The 20499-nt window shown below is 37.1% G+C and overlaps 3 protein-coding genes across 5 annotated transcripts; 1 reads left to right on the top strand and 2 right to left on the bottom strand.

Annotated features, from left to right (window-relative positions):
- Nucleotides 1-871: 871 nt before the first annotated feature.
- LOC140792265 (DNA repair RAD52-like protein 1, mitochondrial) lies at nt 872-3438 on the top strand. Its single transcript, XM_073143143.1, has 4 exons — nt 872-1316; nt 1740-1777; nt 1893-1987; nt 3051-3438. The coding sequence occupies exons 1-4, from the start codon at nt 1015-1017 to the stop codon at nt 3192-3194; spliced, it is 579 nt and encodes a 192-aa protein (XP_072999244.1). The 5' UTR covers nt 872-1014; the 3' UTR covers nt 3195-3438.
- Nucleotides 3439-4042: 604 nt separating this feature from the next.
- On the bottom strand, nt 4043-9222 carry LOC140792264 (uncharacterized). 3 transcript variants are annotated; one of them, XM_073143141.1, is made up of 6 exons: nt 8749-9222; nt 8512-8644; nt 8185-8323; nt 7521-7557; nt 5848-6124; nt 4043-5311 (listed from the first exon to the last, which is right to left on the bottom strand). In XM_073143141.1, exons 1-6 carry the CDS (start codon nt 8929-8931, stop codon nt 5286-5288), a joined length of 795 nt encoding a protein of 264 aa, XP_072999242.1. In that variant the 5' UTR covers nt 8932-9222; the 3' UTR covers nt 4043-5285. The 3 variants fall into 3 exon arrangements, with proteins under 3 accessions (XP_072999242.1, XP_072999240.1, XP_072999243.1); XM_073143139.1 differs by having other exon boundaries at nt 4043-5291; XM_073143142.1 differs by having other exon boundaries at nt 4043-5291; nt 5852-6124.
- Nucleotides 9223-17091: 7869 nt separating this feature from the next.
- Nucleotides 17092-20487, bottom strand: LOC140792125 (protein HSH49). The gene is made up of 4 exons (XM_073142964.1): nt 20294-20487; nt 18411-18622; nt 17758-17941; nt 17092-17661 (listed from the first exon to the last, which is right to left on the bottom strand). The coding sequence occupies exons 1-4, from the start codon at nt 20325-20327 to the stop codon at nt 17528-17530; spliced, it is 564 nt and encodes a 187-aa protein (XP_072999065.1). The 5' UTR covers nt 20328-20487; the 3' UTR covers nt 17092-17527.
- Nucleotides 20488-20499: the final 12 nt, after the last annotated feature.

Raw genomic sequence — 20499 nt, 5'->3', positions numbered from 1 at the left:
TCTTTCTCTGTTGATACAAACGTATGCAGACATTCACACATGAGCGTTTGAACGGGGTTTGCATGTTCGAACGCACAAATTGCGTTCTTTGTCAATATGAACGCCTACAAGCGTTTGTAAGGGCTTCGAATGCACCCCCTCCTCCGTTCGAACATGACATACAGAATCCTTATCTTTATGAAATAAATAACTAAACACAATAAGAAAAGATTCCCATATGGTGTATCCATGTTCGAGACGACTCGGTGAAGTTTAGATCACATCAAATTGTTACTTATTCTGATCTTATAGAATATAGTTCTAAATAAATAAATATTTCTATTAGTTTATATTTTTAAATTAGGCTTATTTTAAATCAAGCTTGATCAAACTCAAATTTTGAATTAAGGCTTGAAATTATTTATTAATCGGACCAGCTTGAGCACGAATTAGCTCAAAATTAATTCAAATTAAAATAATTTTAATTCAAACTTGATCACAAATATAGGCGAAATATATTCACAAATCACCGTGCTAATTCTGCCCACTACATTCTCTCGCCACACAGCATCAACTCATCAAATTGAATTACCAACCATGAATACATCAATATCTATGCCTACATGTAGAGAGGGAAATTGAATTTCTAAATGAATAAACATGTTTGGCGAATGGCATGCAACAAAGAGGGGCGTAAACAGGAGTGTAAATGAGTTGAGCATGAGCAAGCTAGCTTCAGTTCTGGTGAGACTATGTGATGTGATAGTAGTTGATATATCTAAAATAAACTCACTTTTAGGCAATTACTTTAGAAGGTGACTCTTGTTTGGGTAAATAAGTTTAGAAGGTGACTCATTTGGGTAAATAAGTCAAGGGATGATGCTACTCCCGAAAAGCGTCAAATGCGTCTTTGCCCGACGAATCGGTGCCGACTCCGCGCGAACTATTGGGGAGTCGGTGACGCGATTCTCCAATACCACCCCTAAAACCCAAAACCCCAATTCGAAATTCTACCACCTACGCTAAGACGCGATCATGGCGGGCGGTGTCCGAAGCCGCCACCTCCCCCTCCTCTCCAGGTTACTGCTCCGTTCCGCTCCTCCGCAGAACACCCTAGCCTCGCTCACCGCCTGCCGCTCCTACGCCACCAAGCCGTCTCCCTCGAAGCCGAGGGAGAGTCAGGCGGTCGAATCAGAGCCGTCGGAGGACGAGGAGGATCCCTCGTCGGGGATCAGCAGACCGCTCTCGGATATCCTCAAGGAACTCGGCAAGAAGGTTCCCGACTCGCTCGTTAAGACCAGAGTCGAAGACGGCTTCACCATGAAATATATCCCCTGGTTTATATCCATTTCTCTCCTTTTTTTCTTCTTAAAAAAACAGCATCCATCGTATTCCTTCTAATTATAGAAGATTTATTAGGAGAGCTATGATTTTATCAGCTTTTGAACAATTTCCATATGTCGTCGAGAGTTCTATAATTCTATTGGTCGATTACCAACGTTGAGATTGAAAGATTGTTTGATATTTGATGTCAATGATTGCATATGGCACGATCGTTTTCGTTAAATTCTCAAGGCAAATTGGTCGATCCGTATTCGGTGATATTTAGCGCCTGCAGTCATGTAATCCTACTGTGAGATGGAAGTTTATGCAGATTTTACGGCAAAATCTTTAACTCTTTTTAAGTGATATATCCCTAGCGAGCATCTTCATATAGTTACTTTGTTCCTTACACAATTTCCCTTTTGTCATATTTGCAGGCACATTGTTAATAGAATCTTAAATCTACATGCTCCAGGTGTGTTATTTTGTCCATTTACTAGCTTGTAGTAGTGCGCTTTAGATTAAAGCACGTTATAGTTGAAATCTTGGACAAATCATCTTTCTTTTGTTTCTTTACCCCTTCATTTCAGAATGGTCTGGTGAGGTCCGAAGCATTGTTTATTCAGCTGATGGGAAGTCTGTTACTGTTGTTTATCGTGTAACCCTTTATGGAACTGATGCAGAGGTACTTTTTCTTCAAAATCTCTCGCCATTCTGGATGAACTTATCGGCATTAACAGAGCTTTGATTTCCTGCAAAATCCTTGTCTATAAAACATGTTGCAGTATTTTCTGCTTGTATGTGCCTGATAGTAAAAGATAGCTCATTATCCAGCGGAATGACTGAGTCAAGCTGACAAATATTTGGATCGTCTGGTCATTTTAAAACATTAATTGATAGTTGCAGATGAAAAAAAATAAAAAGCTCAACTGAACTTACTCTTGATCATAATATTATCAACAGACCCTCCCTCCTTCCCATCCTTGCTTGCTATCGGGTATCCTTAGTTGTTTCGCTACTGTAATTATAGTTGCCTAACAGATTTTTTTCAATTATAACTTTTACAGTTTTCTTTAAAACTTTATACTCCCAATGAATTTTCGCGGACTACCAAATATCCCTTAAGATCAGGTTTAGTTTGTTGGGGTGTATAAATTTTAACCTTTTTTACGTGTATATACTGGATGATTTGGTGGATGAGCTATTGTGCTTATGACATTACTTTTTAATTTTCTATCCCAAGATGAATGCTGGTACTAATTACCTCAAGAAGAAAAGTTTGAAATGGCATAACATGCTCATGAATTTCTTCGCATCCATTTCATTATTCCTTCTATTTATTCTTGCTTAATCATGCAATATTATATTAAACCTAATTATGTAGTTTGCTTTAGCCTTTAGGTCCATGAATTTTTCCTTTGGTTTGTCAATTCAGTTTCTTTTCTGAACTATATGTAGTGTATTCTGCAGTTTCTGTTCTGAACTATATAATTTGTAGACTTGTTCTCTCCTATAACTATCTATTTCAACAGTTAGGCTAGGTACATATTTTGGTTCAAAAGTCTGGTTTTTCTATTGTCCAATATTGACCTCCACGATTTTTATTATCGCTTTGCAACATCATCATTTAGACAATTATATAGTATTCCAGTAAATCAACCTTTAATAAATTTATGCAACTTTTTAAGCTGTGACATATGTTTTACAACACATGGTGAGAGTTCATGGCTGTGGCATGGTGCATCCAGATATACAGAGAAGCAAGTGGAACAGCTTCTGTCGATGATACCAACTATGGAGACCCTGTGCAAAAGGCAGAAGCAATGGCTTTTCGACGAGCTTGTGCTCGTCTTGGGCTTGGGCTTCACCTTTATCATGAAGACATGTCATAGTTGGCGAGTTTCCTCCAATTTGATATGCAATTTTGTGGGCTTCTTTGGAGCAGAAATGCTTATACGCAATACCATGTTTCTGTTTGACTTCTGTTGGCTGGATGTAAGAAATGACTGTTGTATGCCCTAGAGCTGATTATTCTAGGTTGGATTGAAGCAATTATGTGTGAGCCCATTAGTAGGTGGTGCTTTGTGATATTGTCTGTTGGAAATCTTTGCTTATACAGCTGCAATTTGTCCTCTATCAGCATGCTTTTGCAAGAAGGCGGTTTGGTCTATTACTGCCTAATTCTCTACTCGTCTTAATCTTTTATAGATTATATATTGTACTTCAATATTAGTGGACATTACTCCTATGTGAAATCTGTCTTTGGAAGAACAATAACAATATATTAGATGATGTTTGGATGTAGTTTAACTCCTAAACTTGCTTAGCTATTCTCATTTGGTTACCACAAATCAATTTAGGAAAAATATGGTGTAGGGAATGTAACAATCATATATAAATTTAGTCAGATTTAGTAATGCTTGAATTTTACTTCATCGGTTGTGTTAATCCTCAAGCAATCTTTAGAAATATGGTCACCAGTCATGTCACCCAAAGTTGGATAGCATGTGCCTACAAGTTTTATAAAAGCTTTTAGCTTTATTTCCTTCTTGTTTCATTTTATTTGTTATCAAATCATTCCAGAATAGTTAGTTCCGTGTAGTTGTGTGTTCTGTAACTAAGATCATTTGTTATATTCTAAATCGGAAATTTGTTAAGATTAGTTAATAAAGATCACAAGACAAACATGATATAGTGAAACAGTCCGAACTACAAGCACAACAAAATATTTAATACAACATTAGCCAGTGAACGGAATAATAGATAATAGCATCAGCTTGTTCCAAAGTAGCATGCCAAATTATTACAACCCAAGTCTTATAACAGAACATTTAAAAGCATAATTGAGAGAGAGAGAGAGAGAGAGAGAGATAGATAGAGAGAGACTCTTGGACCTAACCATGGCACTGGGGGAGTGTTAGAAGAGCTGGGACCCAAGAGAACAAAAACATCTTCAGGGGTCCATTGATGTTAATGAGAAAAGTGGGGGATTCTTGAACTCCAAAGCCATATTTGGTGTTCATATGAGAGGACAGGAGGTAGGGCTAAATGCCAAAAACAAACATTAGCACCACTTCATACCTGCCATTGATGGGGCTAAAACTCTCCTTAGAGTCTTAACCAGATGAATGTAGACACAACTGATTGATAATAAAGATGGTTAGCGAAGGCATCTTACCTTTTTCCTTAGGTAAGGTGAGTGGTTGGTTAAATATATTGCTACATGACAGTTAGGTAAAGTTGGTAAGGGTTTGGTCATGGGTTCTCACAAAGTTAAATTGTTTCCAAGGCCTACTAAAGTAGTCTAAGACTATAAAATTGACTAGGGCTTACCTCAGCCCTAGTGTTTGCTAAACACTCCTTTTCTATAGGAAGAAGCATTTGGCACAAGTCAGAGATTTAAAAAGTCCTGCTGATGTTGATTGAACTCCAAGTTAGCTTTGTACCCACACAACCCCTTCTTGGGTCTAGGCTTCAAGCTCAAGTCAGGGTTTCTTTAGTCCTCCAAGATCACTTTTGCTTTAGCTGTAAGTCTTTCTTGGACTGGGGTTAGAAGGGTTTCTCCAACTTTGGATCATGGGACAACATTGCTGGTGAATGATGTTTGTTAGTGACAACCCCACCTTGGGGTATGGAGCTTGAGCCCACCTTTGGGCTAAAGCTATTTCCCAAATCACCACATGAACAAGTGGGACCAGGAGCACTCCTCCAGATCTTTTTTCCAAGTTGTTCTTTTTTAGCCCTTGTGGGACTAAGGCTTGGAGTATAATGGGTAACCCAAATGGGTTTTGTGTTAGAAGATGGATGCATGAGAGACTGACACAGAGGCAACAAAGGTGTAGGGAAGAAGTGAAAGAAATGAAACCATGGTTAAGCCAAGGGTTGCTCAGAAGTCGTGGAAGCAGTGAAGTGAGCAGGGATGAGTCTGTAAGGAGGAGCAGCTGGAGTTGGAGTTGGTAGAGTTGGAGCTGTGAGAGACATACTCATGCCTGTTTTAAAGGGAGACACACTGTTAAGATATTAGTACCACAAATTAACAAAAATAAAGATATCAAGAGCATATGTTCCTACACTAAAGAACATAGTCTAACAATAATACCCATAGTCTGGTGAAAAATGTTTCACATGCGTAGAAAGACTTCCATATGAAGTTTGAACGTCTTAGATTAACATGCCGTTGAGTTTAAATGATTACATTTCTCTTCTTCAATTTAAATTTGTGAATTTCTTTGAAATTGCTGAAATTATGTTATATCTTGTGGAGCAATAGTTTCAAGACATGATTAAATATCAATGTTTATGCAGCATTCAGAAACCAAATAATGTCCATAACAAGATCAAACTACCTAACAATACTGGCGCTTGCTTTTAGATGATAATACATAATCTAGAGCCAGCAATCATGTAATAGAAAATAGAGATAAGCTAACATGTGAATACAAAACAACTTAATTAATTTTATCTGTATGGTGTACTTGAAGATAATGATATAAGAGCATGTCAGAGAGTATTTTAAAGTATCATGATTTCAGCTGTAAATAATACCTGCCTGTGCTGCAGGACTTGGTGCAAGGGACAGTGCTCCTCCATAGTGCTGTGCAAAGCCCGTCACCCCGGCCGTTGCACCCGCAGTGGAATAGTGAAACATGTGAGGGTATTGCAGGCCATAGCCATTTCCACCAGCGTATGAGGTGGCTGAGCCGCCACCTTGCCCAAACTGGAAATATGGGTAGTAGGCAGTGGTTCCATTGACCATTCCAGCTGCCCCTCCTCCATATAGTGGATACTGAGTTGATGCTCCTCCATACATGTTGTAGTAGTTCTGATCAACAACAGAAAAGTTAATAACATTGGAGCCAATGCAGGTTTCCCTTTGAATGCTTGATACTAAGAAATGTTTCAATGATGAAAAAGTTGTAAAATCAACTACTGAATTATTTGCGAGCAACTATAAATGTTGAAAAGCATTACGAGTAATTCATTTCATTAGTTTGTTATTGTTTTAATTCTGCATATTTGGGTCACCAAATGATTCTGAATATCAAAATAATTGGTGGGGGATACTTATCTGATAGCATTAGTTTGGTGCAATATCTTTTCGAAAACAGATGGAATCTCTGCAGATAACAGTGACTTAGTGGATTAGGTTGGTCCAGGTTCAGGTGCAGCACAACTGACAACAGGATCATGCATTGCCTACATTCTGGTCCATCTGCTTAATTTGATGGGGTGATTTATTATGGTCAAGGGACAGATCAAAAAGGTTAGATTTGGATAGAAGGGGCCCCTCCCATGTGCATCTCTAGCTAAATCTTTAACAGATCTTTAAGTACTAGCATGTTAGGAAGGGACAAACCATGACCCAGACCATGTGCATCTGTACAAGGTAAGCTAATAAGAGGACGGGTACAAGGCAAGTTGTATATTTAATTTTCTATAGGATTCAAGTCTAGTAAATGACTCTTTATAACGGAAAAGGGAGCAAGATGTTTTATGAGGTGTTTGTAAGGGCGATTGTAGTCTATCGATAACGTTAACAAGTTTTAGTGATAACTGATAAGTTATTAGTGTCATAGATTTAACTAGAATTTGTAAGTTTTATTTTGTTATCTCAAATTAACATAAAATGTGATTATTTTAGAGCACTTTTGACTGGCAACTCTTTATTCACAGTTATGCTATTCTTTGCTCAATAATGAGATCTCCTGCAAGCTTCTATTTGAGTTCTTTACAGAAAGAAAGTTCTGCTTTCTGACAGAGTTACAGCAAAGGCTCTAGTGTAAAGTAAAACTTATGAACGCCAAAGAAAAATCTAAATTATCCGCAAAAGTTAGATGAAGACGAATTCCATGAGCTCGAAAACAAAAAGAAATTAGAAAGTCCATATTGTTTTAAAGGTTGGTTTGAAACTTCAAATATGTTCATTGTAATGCCATCACAACAATCTATCGACAGTCGTTTCTTCTACCCCTCAAAAAAAGAAAAGAAAAGGACAGTCGTTTCTTCTCTTAACGGCATTGTATTTCTGCAGATATCTTTTATCATGATATTCTCATCTAACATTATAGCTTTTACAATGCATGTGTTTATTTTAGATATATAAATGATAAATTCTATTAGATATTAAGTTAAATAAAATCAAATATTAACTATACTATAATTTCTTCAGAAGTAAAATAGAAAGATAATACAGCAAGAAGAGAGGAGGTAGGACAAACCGCAGGGTAAGTGTATTCTGGAGAATAAGGAGAGTACCTGAAATTAGTATAGGATAAAAAAAAAACTAAGATTAGTAACTCGTTTAAGGTTGCTCAAGTTATCATCTGAAGGAAGAGATGCTATCAGGTCCATTATCTCAGTAACGTATGCATGTCTTTAGTATAATACTCATGCATTTGCTGACTACCATAAGATATCAAAAGCATGCATATCATATTCTAGAGCGCATGCACTGCAATTCCATAGCTGAGGAGAGAGAGAGAGAGAGAGAGAGAGAGAGAGAGAGAGAGAGAGAGTGCCATTAATGCTCATACTCATGAGTAATATTTGATGCATGCAAGACTCCAATATCATATGCTAGAGCATGCGCATGCATTTTAACATCATAAATGAAAGGTTGCATTACTATACAAGCGTGCACTTAATCCAAAAAAGAAAAGGAAAAGTAGTGTGCAAGTATGCACGCGTGAGAGAGAGAGAGAGAGAGAGAGAGAGAGAGAGAGAGAGAGAGAGAGAGAGAGAGAGAGAGAGAGAGAGAGAGAGAGCAGAGCTATGTCTAACATATGTACCACCACCATGATACATGTGCCATGATGCATGCATGTGCACTCATGTGATGGACCTTTAGCAGTTGTATTCTATGACAATGAGGGGGTAGCTTACCCAAAGACATTGTAAGGGATCCCTTGTTGAATGGCATAATGAGGGAAGGTGGTGGCATGATGAGATGAGAAGGCATTGCCCATCCCACCTTGAACCCCTGTGTGAAATGACTTCATCGCCCTATAGCTCCTATTTCCTCCTGCAAAATTAATAAAGGAGAAGAAGAAGAAGAAGAAAAATTTCTTATGGTAACCAAATCCAACAAAGCTTGTCGTCTTGTACTATAATGACCAGTTCCAGTCTCATCTTTTAGGGTACATAGGATTTCCATACTAATGTAAGGACTAAGTTAATAATAATAATAATAATAATAATAAAAACACTAACCACGTTGGGGAGTAGTAGGCCTGGATCTTTGGACTCCAAGGGAAGCAAGATTGCAATTAGTCCTCCTCCCATCTATCACTGGAGCCGGATCAACGCAAGCCCTAGTTGCGGCCTCCGGATCACGGAAAGTTACCTAAGAAATTGGAACAAAAAAAGAAGCTAGCTATCACTTTATGCAGGAAACGAATCAATCCACGAAGCTGGGAAACGGAAAATTGGTGAAGAGAATTAACTCACAAATCCATAGCCTTTGGATCTCCCAGTGTTCTTGTCAGTGATCACCACCGCCTCCAAGATCTCCCCAAACTGCTCAAAATACTTCCTCATGGTCTCCTTATGGGTCTCCCATGCCAATCCCCCGACAAACACCTTGGTGTAGGTTGTGTCCCCAAACTGCCCCGCCATATTTGATGGAGTCATCCCTTCCCTAAGCTCCTTCTCCTTCTCCTTCTTCTTCTTCTTCTTCTTCTTCTTCTTCTTCTCCTTCTTCTTCTTCTTCTTCTTCTTCTTCTTCTTCTTCTTCTTCTTCTTCTTCTTCAAAGATTAGAGGTTGAGGAGAGCGAGGGGGGAGAGGAGAAGAGAAAGAGAAAGAGAGGGAGAGAAGAGAGAGGAGCTAAAGAGGGGGAAAAGGAGGAGAGCAGTGGGGGTGGTGGTGGGGGGGTGGAAAATAGGACATGAGACATTATATGTACTCTTTTCCACAGCGCAGTCTGTTATTATTCATCATCCCTCGTCCTTTTTTGGTCCAACCCCAAGTTGATTACAATAATACACAGGTAGGGGCACCCAGCTAGCTCGATCGGTCTGGGTGCAATGACTAATCTACCCTCGCTTTTCGAAGGAACTACGACTTCGGCGATGGACCTGACTTCGATCCACCTTGGGACCTTAGGAGTGGCAAAAAAACGGAACGGGGGGAGATTCTAACGGGATGGTACTATTGGTGAGAGGTAGTTATTCCGAATCTTGAGACAAAAGACTGGGTTTGAGGTGATGACCGCGGATTAGTTTTTAAACTACGAGCTTTTTAAAAGCTATATAGGGGATTGGTGTAAGGGTTTTTGGGAGGTGGTGAGTTTAAAAGGACAAGTGAGAGGGACATAGGATGCTACCACTGACACCATGTGGGTGTTATTAGAGGAAGAGGTCTTTACGTGAGAGAAAACGGGGGAGTATTAGTGCAAGAAATGCACATCCTAATAATGATTAGAAAGCTAATTGATTCGTATAAATTAATAGCCCCAGTTTGTAATTCTACCGATCGAGGACGTTAAATATAATGAAACCTCTTAAAAGGGTAAAAGAAAAGGGTACGATGGATCACCATCATGTGGTCTTCTTAGGGATGAGCATGATGGACATGGAGACATGTTGGATTGGCGATCGATGTCCATGATGGAAGGGATGGATGGCTCATGGTCATCCATCGTTCTGTGATGGCTGTTCCATTTCCACCCAACCGCAAGAGCTGGGCAACGACAGAAAAGCTAAATTAACTTTCACCAACTCCTACGCTCTACTTGGTTTACTAAGCCAGCTATGAAGGGAACAATTTTTGTCCTCTCTGCTTCGTATGAACAACTTTGGAGGACACCGTATTTTTTTTCATAGAAGTTTATAGATCACACCCCCATATTTTACTTATTTTTAAATTTATATCAAGTCTATGAGGATTTTATAACTAGATCATCTATTTTTTACTATAATTTTTATTTGACACCACGAGTTAATTTACACCGTACCAATAAAAATATATTTTTATTATAATATACTAAATAATTTATAAATTATATATATATATATATTTTTTTTTATCCTCTTATTTTCTCGCATCTTCTATATTATCCCTATTGCCTCATCATGCTCAAGCCGGAGATTTTGATCCCTAAATTGGAGTTGGTTGAGATGCTTGGCTTACTACATCTTCTCCCGCAAAGCTCCTAGTTGAAGATGAGAAAAGTATGGCTCACTCCATAATTAGTGTATGCATTTTTCTAAATGTACATCATTTTTTAGTAGAGGTAAGGGCATGTCTACGTCTCTCCCTACGGTTATGGTTACGGTTGTACCTTTGTAAATAAACAAGACATTAGATCCCATAACGTCTGAATTGGAAAGAATAAATATTATTTAGCAGAAAAAGAAATGGATACCTCGTGAGAACTAAATAAGATTCAACAAAAGAAAAGTTTAAAAACGAAAACCATTTGACCATGAGATGAGGTTTCTTAACGGTGCCATTGTTTTGGATGGAAGAAAAATATTTTTGCACCGTGCGAGGATGATAGTATTATATACTTAAATTATGTATTATAAACACTGACTATATAATACGTTCTAATTGGACATATTAATATAATTTTAATTATTACGTATATTAATTACGTAATACGTTCTAATTGGACATACGAATATTAGTTTAATTATAATTAACTTACTCTTAAATAATATTATTTAGCTTTTCAGATATGTTGATATTTAATGTACAATATTTTTGTCTCAGAAAGTAATAATTGGCCCACATTATTCCAAAAATTTCTATTCATATGCTCCATGAGATGATTGAATTGCATCTCTTTATATACTTATCAGCTTATGGCACTTCAGCTTCAAGAGTTCATTCTTTTCTAAATATAGCAGGTAAGCTTCTACACAATTATATGTCGCATTGAACTTATCTTCAATATTAGTTCAAGTTCATTATAAAGTTAGATGCACAAATTTATCGACATTTCGCCTTCATCAATTAGAAATAGATCGAATAAAAATAAAGACAGGAAAAAAAATATTCTTCGAAAAGATTCTCATTAGGTTTGTCCTTGGTGTCATGTGAATCAATGATATTCATTATGACAACATTATAGGGATTACATATAAGAGAATCAATCCGACAATTAGGTACGTAATGTCCCTTTAGATCAAAAAGTTGTTTAGCTAGATGATGAGAAGAGACAACCTCTCTTTTACCCTAGCCGTTTTGGCGGTAGAAAAAGGGGACCTCTACTAGAGTTTTTCACCACGACTGTTTTTTTTTTTATACCCGTCTATTTACTTGATTTGTGATGCGTAATCTTCCAAATTTGGGAGGAAATTATTTGATCTTTTAATTTGTGAAAACTCGCAATATTAGATTGAACCACGATCCAACTTTATTTTGGAAATCTAAATACCAATAAATAGGATTCATTTCATACTCTTAAATTAAATATTTTCATAAAGAAGTTACAGAAGGATCCTATCATTGGATTCAACTCATTGGTGATTTAAAATGCATTATGCCACAGGTAACTCATGCCGAAATGTTGAACATTTCAATAAACTTAGTAATTATCTAATTTATTGGATTCTTTAAATTTTGTCTAAGCAATTATTATACATAATTATTTATTTCGAAGGTATTTTAATCAAACTTTGGAGTAGATAGTGATTCAATCTGTGTTGATCACCCAATGCAACAAAAATGGAGGTTAAATATACACTTTCAGTTATAATAAATGAGTTAGTCCCCAATGAAATAATGCTCGGATAACTAAAAAGATTTACGTTGTACGAGTATTCTTAGGTTCCAATTCAAGCAAATTGGTCGTTAGCTAATAACGTCAAATATAGATTTATTTTCTAAACATTATAGAAAATTAATTAATCGGTTCCAACGTATCAAGTATGCTAACTTAGGAAAATTTTCACAATATGGGCTAAAAAACAATAGGGTTTTTACGTGTATACTCTTCAAAAATATATCTTATTTATTTATACGTCTTCTTAAAGTTGGTATTTGTATGTATAAAACATACATTATTTTCATTGTACGAATGGTCACTTTTCAAGTTAAGTCTTAATTTAATAGAATAAAGATAAAACAACATTCTTAACTAGAAAAATTTATGAAAATTAGAATAAAAATAATTCATCTTTTTTATGCATGAATAATAGTTTGTTAACTCCAAAGAATATTCATACAAAAACTAATAATTTAAGCAAATATGTATCAAAACCATATGTTTTGAAGGTCATTTGCAAAAGTTGATATGACAATTTTGAAGATAATGTATGCAATATATATATATAATTTCTGCTAGCATTTAATATCACCCTACGGAGCATTTCATGTTTTCTTCAGAAAGATACCATCCTTGAGAGCATACTCGTTGCTCCTTAAACTTTACTCTAAAGGTAAAAAAAATATATAAATATTTTAATAATAACAGGAGCAAAATTGCTACGGATGTAAAAACCCGACAATGATACAAACATATAAGCAAAACTCTTCCAAAGGGATTCGTCACACGAATCCATTTTTAAAAAAGATCAACGAGTTTAACAAAATCCACCTTGCTTAAAATATATCTCCTCAATAGACGGCAACTTTTCTCTTTCTGATAGTTTATAAGCACGGCACACACTTTTAGGCATTAATTACCTATCAAAACTGTAGTAGAGAAAATTATTAAATTTTGTTTTCAGAAAAAAAAGTCCATAGACCCAGATTCGATTCAACTGCCTCACAACCTACCCAACATTGGCTTTGCACTATGAAGTTGTTAGACAATCCTTGCCATCAGTCCTGCGTCAATGAGGTAGAGGATCTATCTCATATTTCTTTTTCATCTGTGTTCATGCTAGCCAATGGCTTGTTGGGAGATGGCTGATGGCTGATGCTACGATGTAGTTGGACGCGGCTGTCTTGCATACAAGCTTGCAGTGCCAAATGCCAATGCATTTTGGCAAATTTGGAAGGCTCGACACAGGAGATCCGTCCACAATGAAGCATCTCCGGACTCCGGCTACTGTTTGTCTTTAGGCGGACTGTCCTTATGGACCACTCCTACTTTAAGGATATGCTACCAACTTCCTCTCCTCGGCCCAGCATAGAATGCTCTTGGGTGGGATCCATCCTCCCCTCGTGAACTCCTGTAAACTAAACTCGAACGCACTTCGAAGCAAGGTGGTATTGGGTTTGTTATTTGTGAGTTGTGACCACCTTGGTTCGATTCATGATATGGCCAAGGCTGACTTCACTACATGTGACGACCTTGTGCTTGCGGCAGCTACTGCTGTCCTTCAGGGTCTTCGTTTGGCAATCAACAACCTTATCTCTCTGTTCCAGACTTCCAGTTTGGCATAATCATTTAACATAGAATAAATAGAAAAAGATATACAAGAAAATAAATGTTTTTGGAGGCTCGTGCTTATCATATGTTGAGAAGAATGATATTTTACAGATTATGAATATAGTAAGGAGATAATTTTTTCACTGAATCTTTTGATACGGGTTTTGATCGTCGATGTTAGTGGCGTATTCTGTAACCCTGGCAGCTAAGCAATGCACTTTAAAAAAGAATAGTATTCCACCACCCTCGCCCTCGCTGATTTGGAGGGCAAGTTGGTGAGTTCATATTAATATCTCAACAAATTAAGCTCAAGGGAATAAATACCTTTATATTCCTATGGGCGTAAAGGAATGGAAGTAGAGCAGAAGGCCTCTCTCCACTCCTTGTTTCTTTTGTCCATCTTTTTAATATGTTACTTGATGGCAGCTGTCTCCAACTAAGCATTTGACCGAAAGCGATAGATGACCGGGTGCGGACAGCAACGGTGGTCGTGAGCCCCTGCCCCCGCTGGGGCCCGCCGATCTGCCACGTCGTCCGGCTAAAAGGAGAAAAAGGAAAGGGAGTTAGAGGCTGAATTTTATAAAAAGAAAAAAGAATTAGAGGCTAAATGGTTCTCACATAAGAGGGAGGGAGAGAGAGAGAGAGAGAGAGAGAGAGAGAGAAGATTACTATGTTTCACTAGGTGTTTGCTATTTATTGTAAATATAACCGAGCCTACTTTAGCAACTTGACGGAACGAAGGTTTGTTGACTCACGAGAAGGTACGAAATTTCTATTTTTGAACCAAGAGACGTATGCGGCTATAACTCAGCTCATGTTCGTTCCCCCCTGAATTTCGCCGATACCGCCTTTGGTAATCCAGACTTTAGCATCATGAACATTAGTTCGTTTTTTCCCTCTACAAAAGTGTCGCACATGATTTTTTTCTTAAATTTTTTTTATTAAGAAAAAGCTCATAGGCGAGTGAATTTATTCATAGATAATTACAAGCTAAATATATAGATAAATGAGGAAAAATAGTTTGAACGATCCCGTTCTCTGAACAACAAAAAAATAAAATTTGAACAAATTCCACTACTTAAACAGCACGACAGGAATTTACATTAGAACCCAAAGGGCACAAAAAAGTAAAAAGCTGCCCAAGTCGCAACACCGGTCGGAAATATCTATAGACCACCGCTGGTTGATGTACCCTAGAGCACACCTAACTAGAAAAAAGAACAGGCCGAAATCGAGCTCGCCAAGACAACTGACCGCCCAAGAGGTGGACTCGATGGGCACAATGAGCTGCTTGAGGTTCAGATCTGCTCTCAGCTTAAAGCCCCCCCTATGAGAGGACACTGGCAAAGAAGACAAAGATGATATCCAACGTGTGGGCTGACCGAGAATAAGCAATAGAGGTGATGCAGATCACCAATGGAATGAATAAATAAGAAAAGATAAGTATAAGAAAAATGAGAGAAAGAAAGGATAGTTGCCGGGAAATTAACAGGTAAAGCCCTCCAAAAAAAGGGGGCGAGAATGGAACAGGAACCGTAGATGATCTAAAACTGAACAGACAGAACATTGGCAATCATATTCCTTCCGGAAAAGGACATTGGGTAGACCTCGACTCGTGTATACATATAATGTACACAAATTGGGCACCATGCATCACTCCCAGAATAATTTTTGAGGGAACCTTCTGCAAACAGAATAATGCGGGACATGAATGAATTAAAATGTCTTACAAATATAGCCCTAGACCAAATAATTGATGCCAAATATTCTGCTGGTAAGATGGATTAACTGTTTCAAGGCCTTTGGTATTAACAAACAAAAAACGATTGCCACCAACGTCAAATGACTATATAAAGGGAGATATAGTACACTTCTGACCCCGCATACAATGCACAGAACTGGCAAATTGCTTGCCCTTTAATGGTGCATCTGCAGGTTTCATGCATGCAACCCAATAAAAATTTGCAGTAACCTGTGAAACTTACTTTTCAAAACAGACGAGCAAAGAACTGACAGCCACACAAGTTAAATTTACACAAATAACATATGGTTCAGCTCCAGCTAAAACAAATACATACACAGATACTGCCAAGAAAATACTCAATATCAATAGAGCACTTAAAACACGCACCGTCCATGCATGCTTCGAACTAGGCTTACTATTTGGAGAACAGCTGTATACGACCTTATAAACTCGTGAGGAATACAACTTAGCCTTCTATAAATTTTCTAGACCCCTAATTAAACTGCACTAGGCTTGCTTTAGTTATATCTTTGAAAAAAGAAGTTCAACTCACATGAAATCTTGTTGCTGGCCTCTACGAGATTGAAGATTCCTTATTCCAAGGTAGAAAGAACATCAAATCTTTTGAGACAAATTTAAAGGAGAAAGTGCTATACCCTTCACAAACTCGCACTCAACTCATACATGAAGCCCAGAATGAACTGAGCTCGATCCAAGCCTACTAATATCATTCCTAGTTATCAAGCTGCCCTCAGCTCGACTTGAATTAGCTCAGATCCAGAAAGCTTCTTTAAAATGTGTGCGTGTGCTCACATACCTGCATATTCTTACAAAAATATTCAAAAGCTAATTTGGGGATTGTTCAATAAACGAACACAAAATTTCAGCTCAATCTCAGGGAGTTTTGAACTCAACTAGCTCAAAAAACGACCTTGGCTCCCAACTGACACCCCTACTTGGAGTTGCCTGCAAACTGAAGCCTAAAACTTGCAACAACCAACCCAAGGACTCAAACCCATATAAATGGAACTCCACATATGGAGATAAGGAAGCAAACCCTGTTCCATTGAAACTTTTAAAACTTAGCACAGGATGTGTCTGTAATACCCAACTGCTACAAGAGTATAATACCATATATTTATATATCATATATCTATAAGAAAGCAAACAGTTACAAGATATCCATAATACAAGATATAATACATAGATCTATCATTGTACAAGATGTCTTATCGTATCAATATAAGATATATCATATAATACAAGAGTATAATACCATATATGTATAAGAAAACAAACTGCTACAAGATAATCCATATCCATTACCTCCAGTCTTCCAAAGAGTATGGTACCACAGACAACCCGATACTGGAAACATATATGGTTACTATTCCTCTACTAGCTTCCTATTATTATAATGTGATAAAATATGCGGCAGCATCTTTTAGCAGAACCAAAAAAAAAAAAACCTCTGCCTATCACATGAAGTTTCAGCTTTGGATCTTTCTACTATGCATGTATACCAAAAGGTGTATAATCCATAAGGATGTAAATACAACACATTATTTTATCAAAAAAGAGAGATACCACATTCCAGAGAATTAAGCAAAACCATCATTTAACATATACAGGTTCAATGCCTAAAAATTATAGTAACTATTATAAGACCATAGAGAAAATTAAAAAAAACAAGACACAAATGGCAACAAATATCACAGAATAATATGATCAAAGACAATTTCAGGCAGCCCCATAGCAAATATGAAACTAGAATTTTACAAACAATAAACATCAAGAAAATATCAAAGCTTTTTTACAATATCGTACAAGAACATCGGGAAGTTCCACAAGATATAAGCAAGAAAATACCACAGACTATCCCTTAAAAAGATGCCTCACTAAATAAACAAAAAGCAGTAAGAGAAGAGCTTGCGGAAACCTAACTTCAACTATTAGATAGTACATTATATCCTCATAGAAGAATTGCACATCAAGGACAGATGTGGAAATTTACATTATCTTATATGAGGACATCCAGATGTTGCAACATAACAGCCTACCTTTAAATGCTTGACCTCCTATAGACAGAGAAGCCTGTTGATACCTGGTTCCTACAATCAGATGTTACAGTACATACCCTTGTACAGATCATAGCATTATGCTAATAAGATGGATATGTGATAGGTTGCTTTGCAGCTTGTCGGCTAACGCCATTCAACATAGAACCAAAGATACGCCTAGAATACTCATAATTGTCATTGGTGAACCCTCTACTGACTAACCCATCAGAAGGTGCTGTTACATCAACAAGTTCGGTAAAAAAAAAAGAGATTTAGAAACATGAAGAATGGGTGTGGAACATACGAACAAAATCCAAGAAACCAGATTCACCTTGCGAATAAACAGGGGAAGCATTGTGGCTGGAAACCCTGCAGTTAGTTATGAACTGTGCTGATTCTCGGGGCACATCAGTGTCCCAATGATTGACAAGATGTGGTTTTGATAAGGGAGGAGAGTTTGGTTTAGGTGTTACCAAACTACTTGCATTTTGAGTGGGCTTGTCTTGCCCAGATATCTGTACAAAATGGGATCTTTTAGTCAGCTTGTCCTTTACAGACAAAACCTGAATTCAGTGACCAATGAAAGATTATGCTGAACTAGATGACCATAAGGAGAATAAGATTATCTCCACCGCTAGCCATAGATCAATCCAAAATTTTATACTTTCTGAACATCAATAGAGAAATAACGTTAACTAGCAGGGGGGATAATTTCTATGTTAAATTACTTTAAGCTCATTGGACATTTTTCTGATCAAACTACTAATTATCATCATAATGAGTACTCTCAAGTAACAATATCAACTGTACAGAAATAAATTACGGATTGCAGGTACTTCTTATGCAAGACTATTTTTGGACATTGACAAAGTCCTAATTACCTCTGTTCACTGTTTTTAATTTTATACTTGGCTTCTACCGTACTTAAGTGTTCCAATGATCCTAAGAATTGATATACTGTTAGGAAGATAAAAAGATACGCACCGCAAATTTAAGAACTCTATTATGAAGACGAACAAGGCCAGAGAAAAGCCTAACAGCATAGTCTGCAATCTCCTCCGATTCATACTCGGCAAAAGCATAGCCCTTGTGGCGGTTAGTTTCCTTATCACGAGGTATATGTAGGTCTACTACATGACCTACCTGAATAAGAATCTCATACAAGACTCTTTCAGTAACCTTTTCATCCAAATTACCTGTTAAAAATACACTTCAACAATCAATACAACAACTAGGTTCCCCCAAGAGCATATCAGATTCCATATCTAGCTAGAAAATGAAAAGTAAACTACATGATACTGACATAAAAACTGACAAGAACACAACAAAACAACCAACCAAATTGATCCAGGATATATTAGTATTGGCCCTATCATGTTCCAGTGAAGAAATTAATTCAACTCAACCTCAAAAGCAATTGTCCCCCAAGAACCAACAAAGTAGATCTATAAGGTGATGTTACGATAATAACTAATATTATGTATTTCCAACCAGAAATACTGCACCTGAACATTCTTATGTATTTCCAAACAAATTTAGATACCTACGTAATTATACTGGAAAAATCTGCAGATTAGTTGTCTTCAAGTATGGTTTCATTGCCACCCCTCAGCTAAGAGAATCGAAATATGATCCTTTCTGTTCCATTACTATAAACAATTTCTTGCATCTCACCTTCAATGATACAAGTAAGCCCCTCTGTTTTGTAAACAATTCAACATTAGTCATTATTATGTCTTAAATGCATTGCTCTAAATTTGTACTGTATGATTGATTTCCTCTTTCACCATTTCATGCAACCTTATGCTCCAAAATACAGAGATAAGAGTAATAATGAATAGATGGGGGAAGATATAGATAAATTAGTTAACAGAAGGAGTGTTTTTAAAAAAAGAATACACTTAGATTGGAGACTGGGTCCATCACAGGAGTCATAATCCAATGCCAAAAGGAACAAAAGAATGGGATATTGCTGAAATGGGATTTTGAGAAGGCTTGTGATAAGGTTAGCATGGGATTGTAATAGCATAAGAGAAACAAGAGTGTCTGGATGTGGGGCATTCAGTAAAATATGTTGAGCGTGCCGACTGGATCAATATTTATCATCTTCTCCATCTGTCTTGGTAGCAAATCAGTTAATTAGAACAAGTCAAATAGCATGTTCAAATACCAAGTAAATGCAGACAAATTAATAAATTTTTCCAGGGTCTTGAATCTACCAAGCGTACAAAGGGGCAGAAATTTGAAATGTTTGTTATACTATTTTGAGGAATTGTCATCGCCAAATAAATAATGAGCACTTTGCATATTTGGGAGTAGGTAAGGAATTCTACTCAAAGAACTAACAACGAAAATATAAAATGAAATCTGAGAACATTGTCATCAGTCATGGATCAAATTTACACTGACACATTCGGCCAAATAATAGAAATCAACATTCACATTCCAGATAATTTAAGATGTCTATTTCTCCCTCAAAGGAATAAATACACAAGAACCAGTGATTGACAGCTCAAGTATGCGAAAAGTACTAAATCACGATAATATATAGTTATGCTAAAGACTTCTCCTAGAATGCACAGCAGCTTCCAATAAAAATGATATATGAAGCAACTGCAATAATGAAAGCACAAATCAAGTACTCAATAAGTACTAAAATATTAATTATCAGATCATGAATCCATACCAGATCCATACGAACCAATTAGCAGATCCTACAATACCGTACCCAAAATCCCTAATCGACCATAGACATCTCAATTTATCACAAAATCTACTTAGAACTATATAATATTCCAATTTCCCGCTGGATCTAGGAAAATTGAAGTAAAAGCGATCAATACGTCAAAACTGATCTGAAATCAAACCTATGTAAACCGTGCACGACGTATTCCGCGCCATCGCTCCCAGACCTAAGAGAGAATCCCCCGACGAGATCACCACTGACTTGCTCGAGATCGAGATCGAGAGAGAGAGAGAGAGAGAGAGAGAGAGAGAGAGAGAGAGAGGCAAACTTGACCACGGAAATCTAATCGAGAGGCATTTTTGGAGATGGCCCCCAGCACTAAATAGC

The sequence above is a fragment of the Typha latifolia genome, chromosome 7 (genome assembly GCF_019914945.1).
Source record: "Typha latifolia isolate L0001 chromosome 7, TyphaL0001v2, whole genome shotgun sequence".
In the NCBI taxonomy this organism is placed as follows: domain Eukaryota; kingdom Viridiplantae; phylum Streptophyta; class Magnoliopsida; order Poales; family Typhaceae; genus Typha; species Typha latifolia.
Note: the sequence above shows the minus strand (reverse complement) of the source record. Positions and strands in the feature narration are given on the sequence as shown.

Bases quoted from the DNA above. Each gene is read 5' to 3' on its own strand.
- LOC140792265 (XM_073143143.1), top strand. From the start codon at position 1,015: ATGGCGGGCGGTGTCCGAAGCCGCCACCTCCCCCTCCTCTCCAGGTTA. The intron at 1,317-1,739 runs GTTTATATCCAT...TCATATTTGCAG, and splicing joins ACCATGAAATATATCCCCTG to GCACATTGTTAATAGAATCT. The intron at 1,778-1,892 runs GTGTGTTATTTT...CCTTCATTTCAG, and splicing joins CTTAAATCTACATGCTCCAG to AATGGTCTGGTGAGGTCCGA.
- LOC140792264 (XM_073143139.1), bottom strand. From the start codon at position 8,931: ATGACTCCATCAAATATGGCGGGGCAGTTTGGGGACACAACCTACACC. The intron at 8,324-8,511 runs GTTAGTGTTTTT...TTAATTTTGCAG, and splicing joins GCCTACTACTCCCCAACGTG to GAGGAAATAGGAGCTATAGG. The intron at 5,292-5,847 runs GTATTATTTACA...CCTTTAAAACAG, and splicing joins AAGTCCTGCAGCACAGGCAG to GCATGAGTATGTCTCTCACA.
- LOC140792125 (XM_073142964.1), bottom strand. From the start codon at position 20,327: ATGGCGCGGAATACGTCGTGCACGGTTTACATAG. The intron at 17,942-18,410 runs GTGCGTATCTTT...CATTTTGTACAG, and splicing joins ATAGAGTTCTTAAATTTGCG to ATATCTGGGCAAGACAAGCC. The intron at 17,662-17,757 runs GTGAATCTGGTT...TTGATGTAACAG, and splicing joins TTCCCCTGTTTATTCGCAAG to CACCTTCTGATGGGTTAGTC.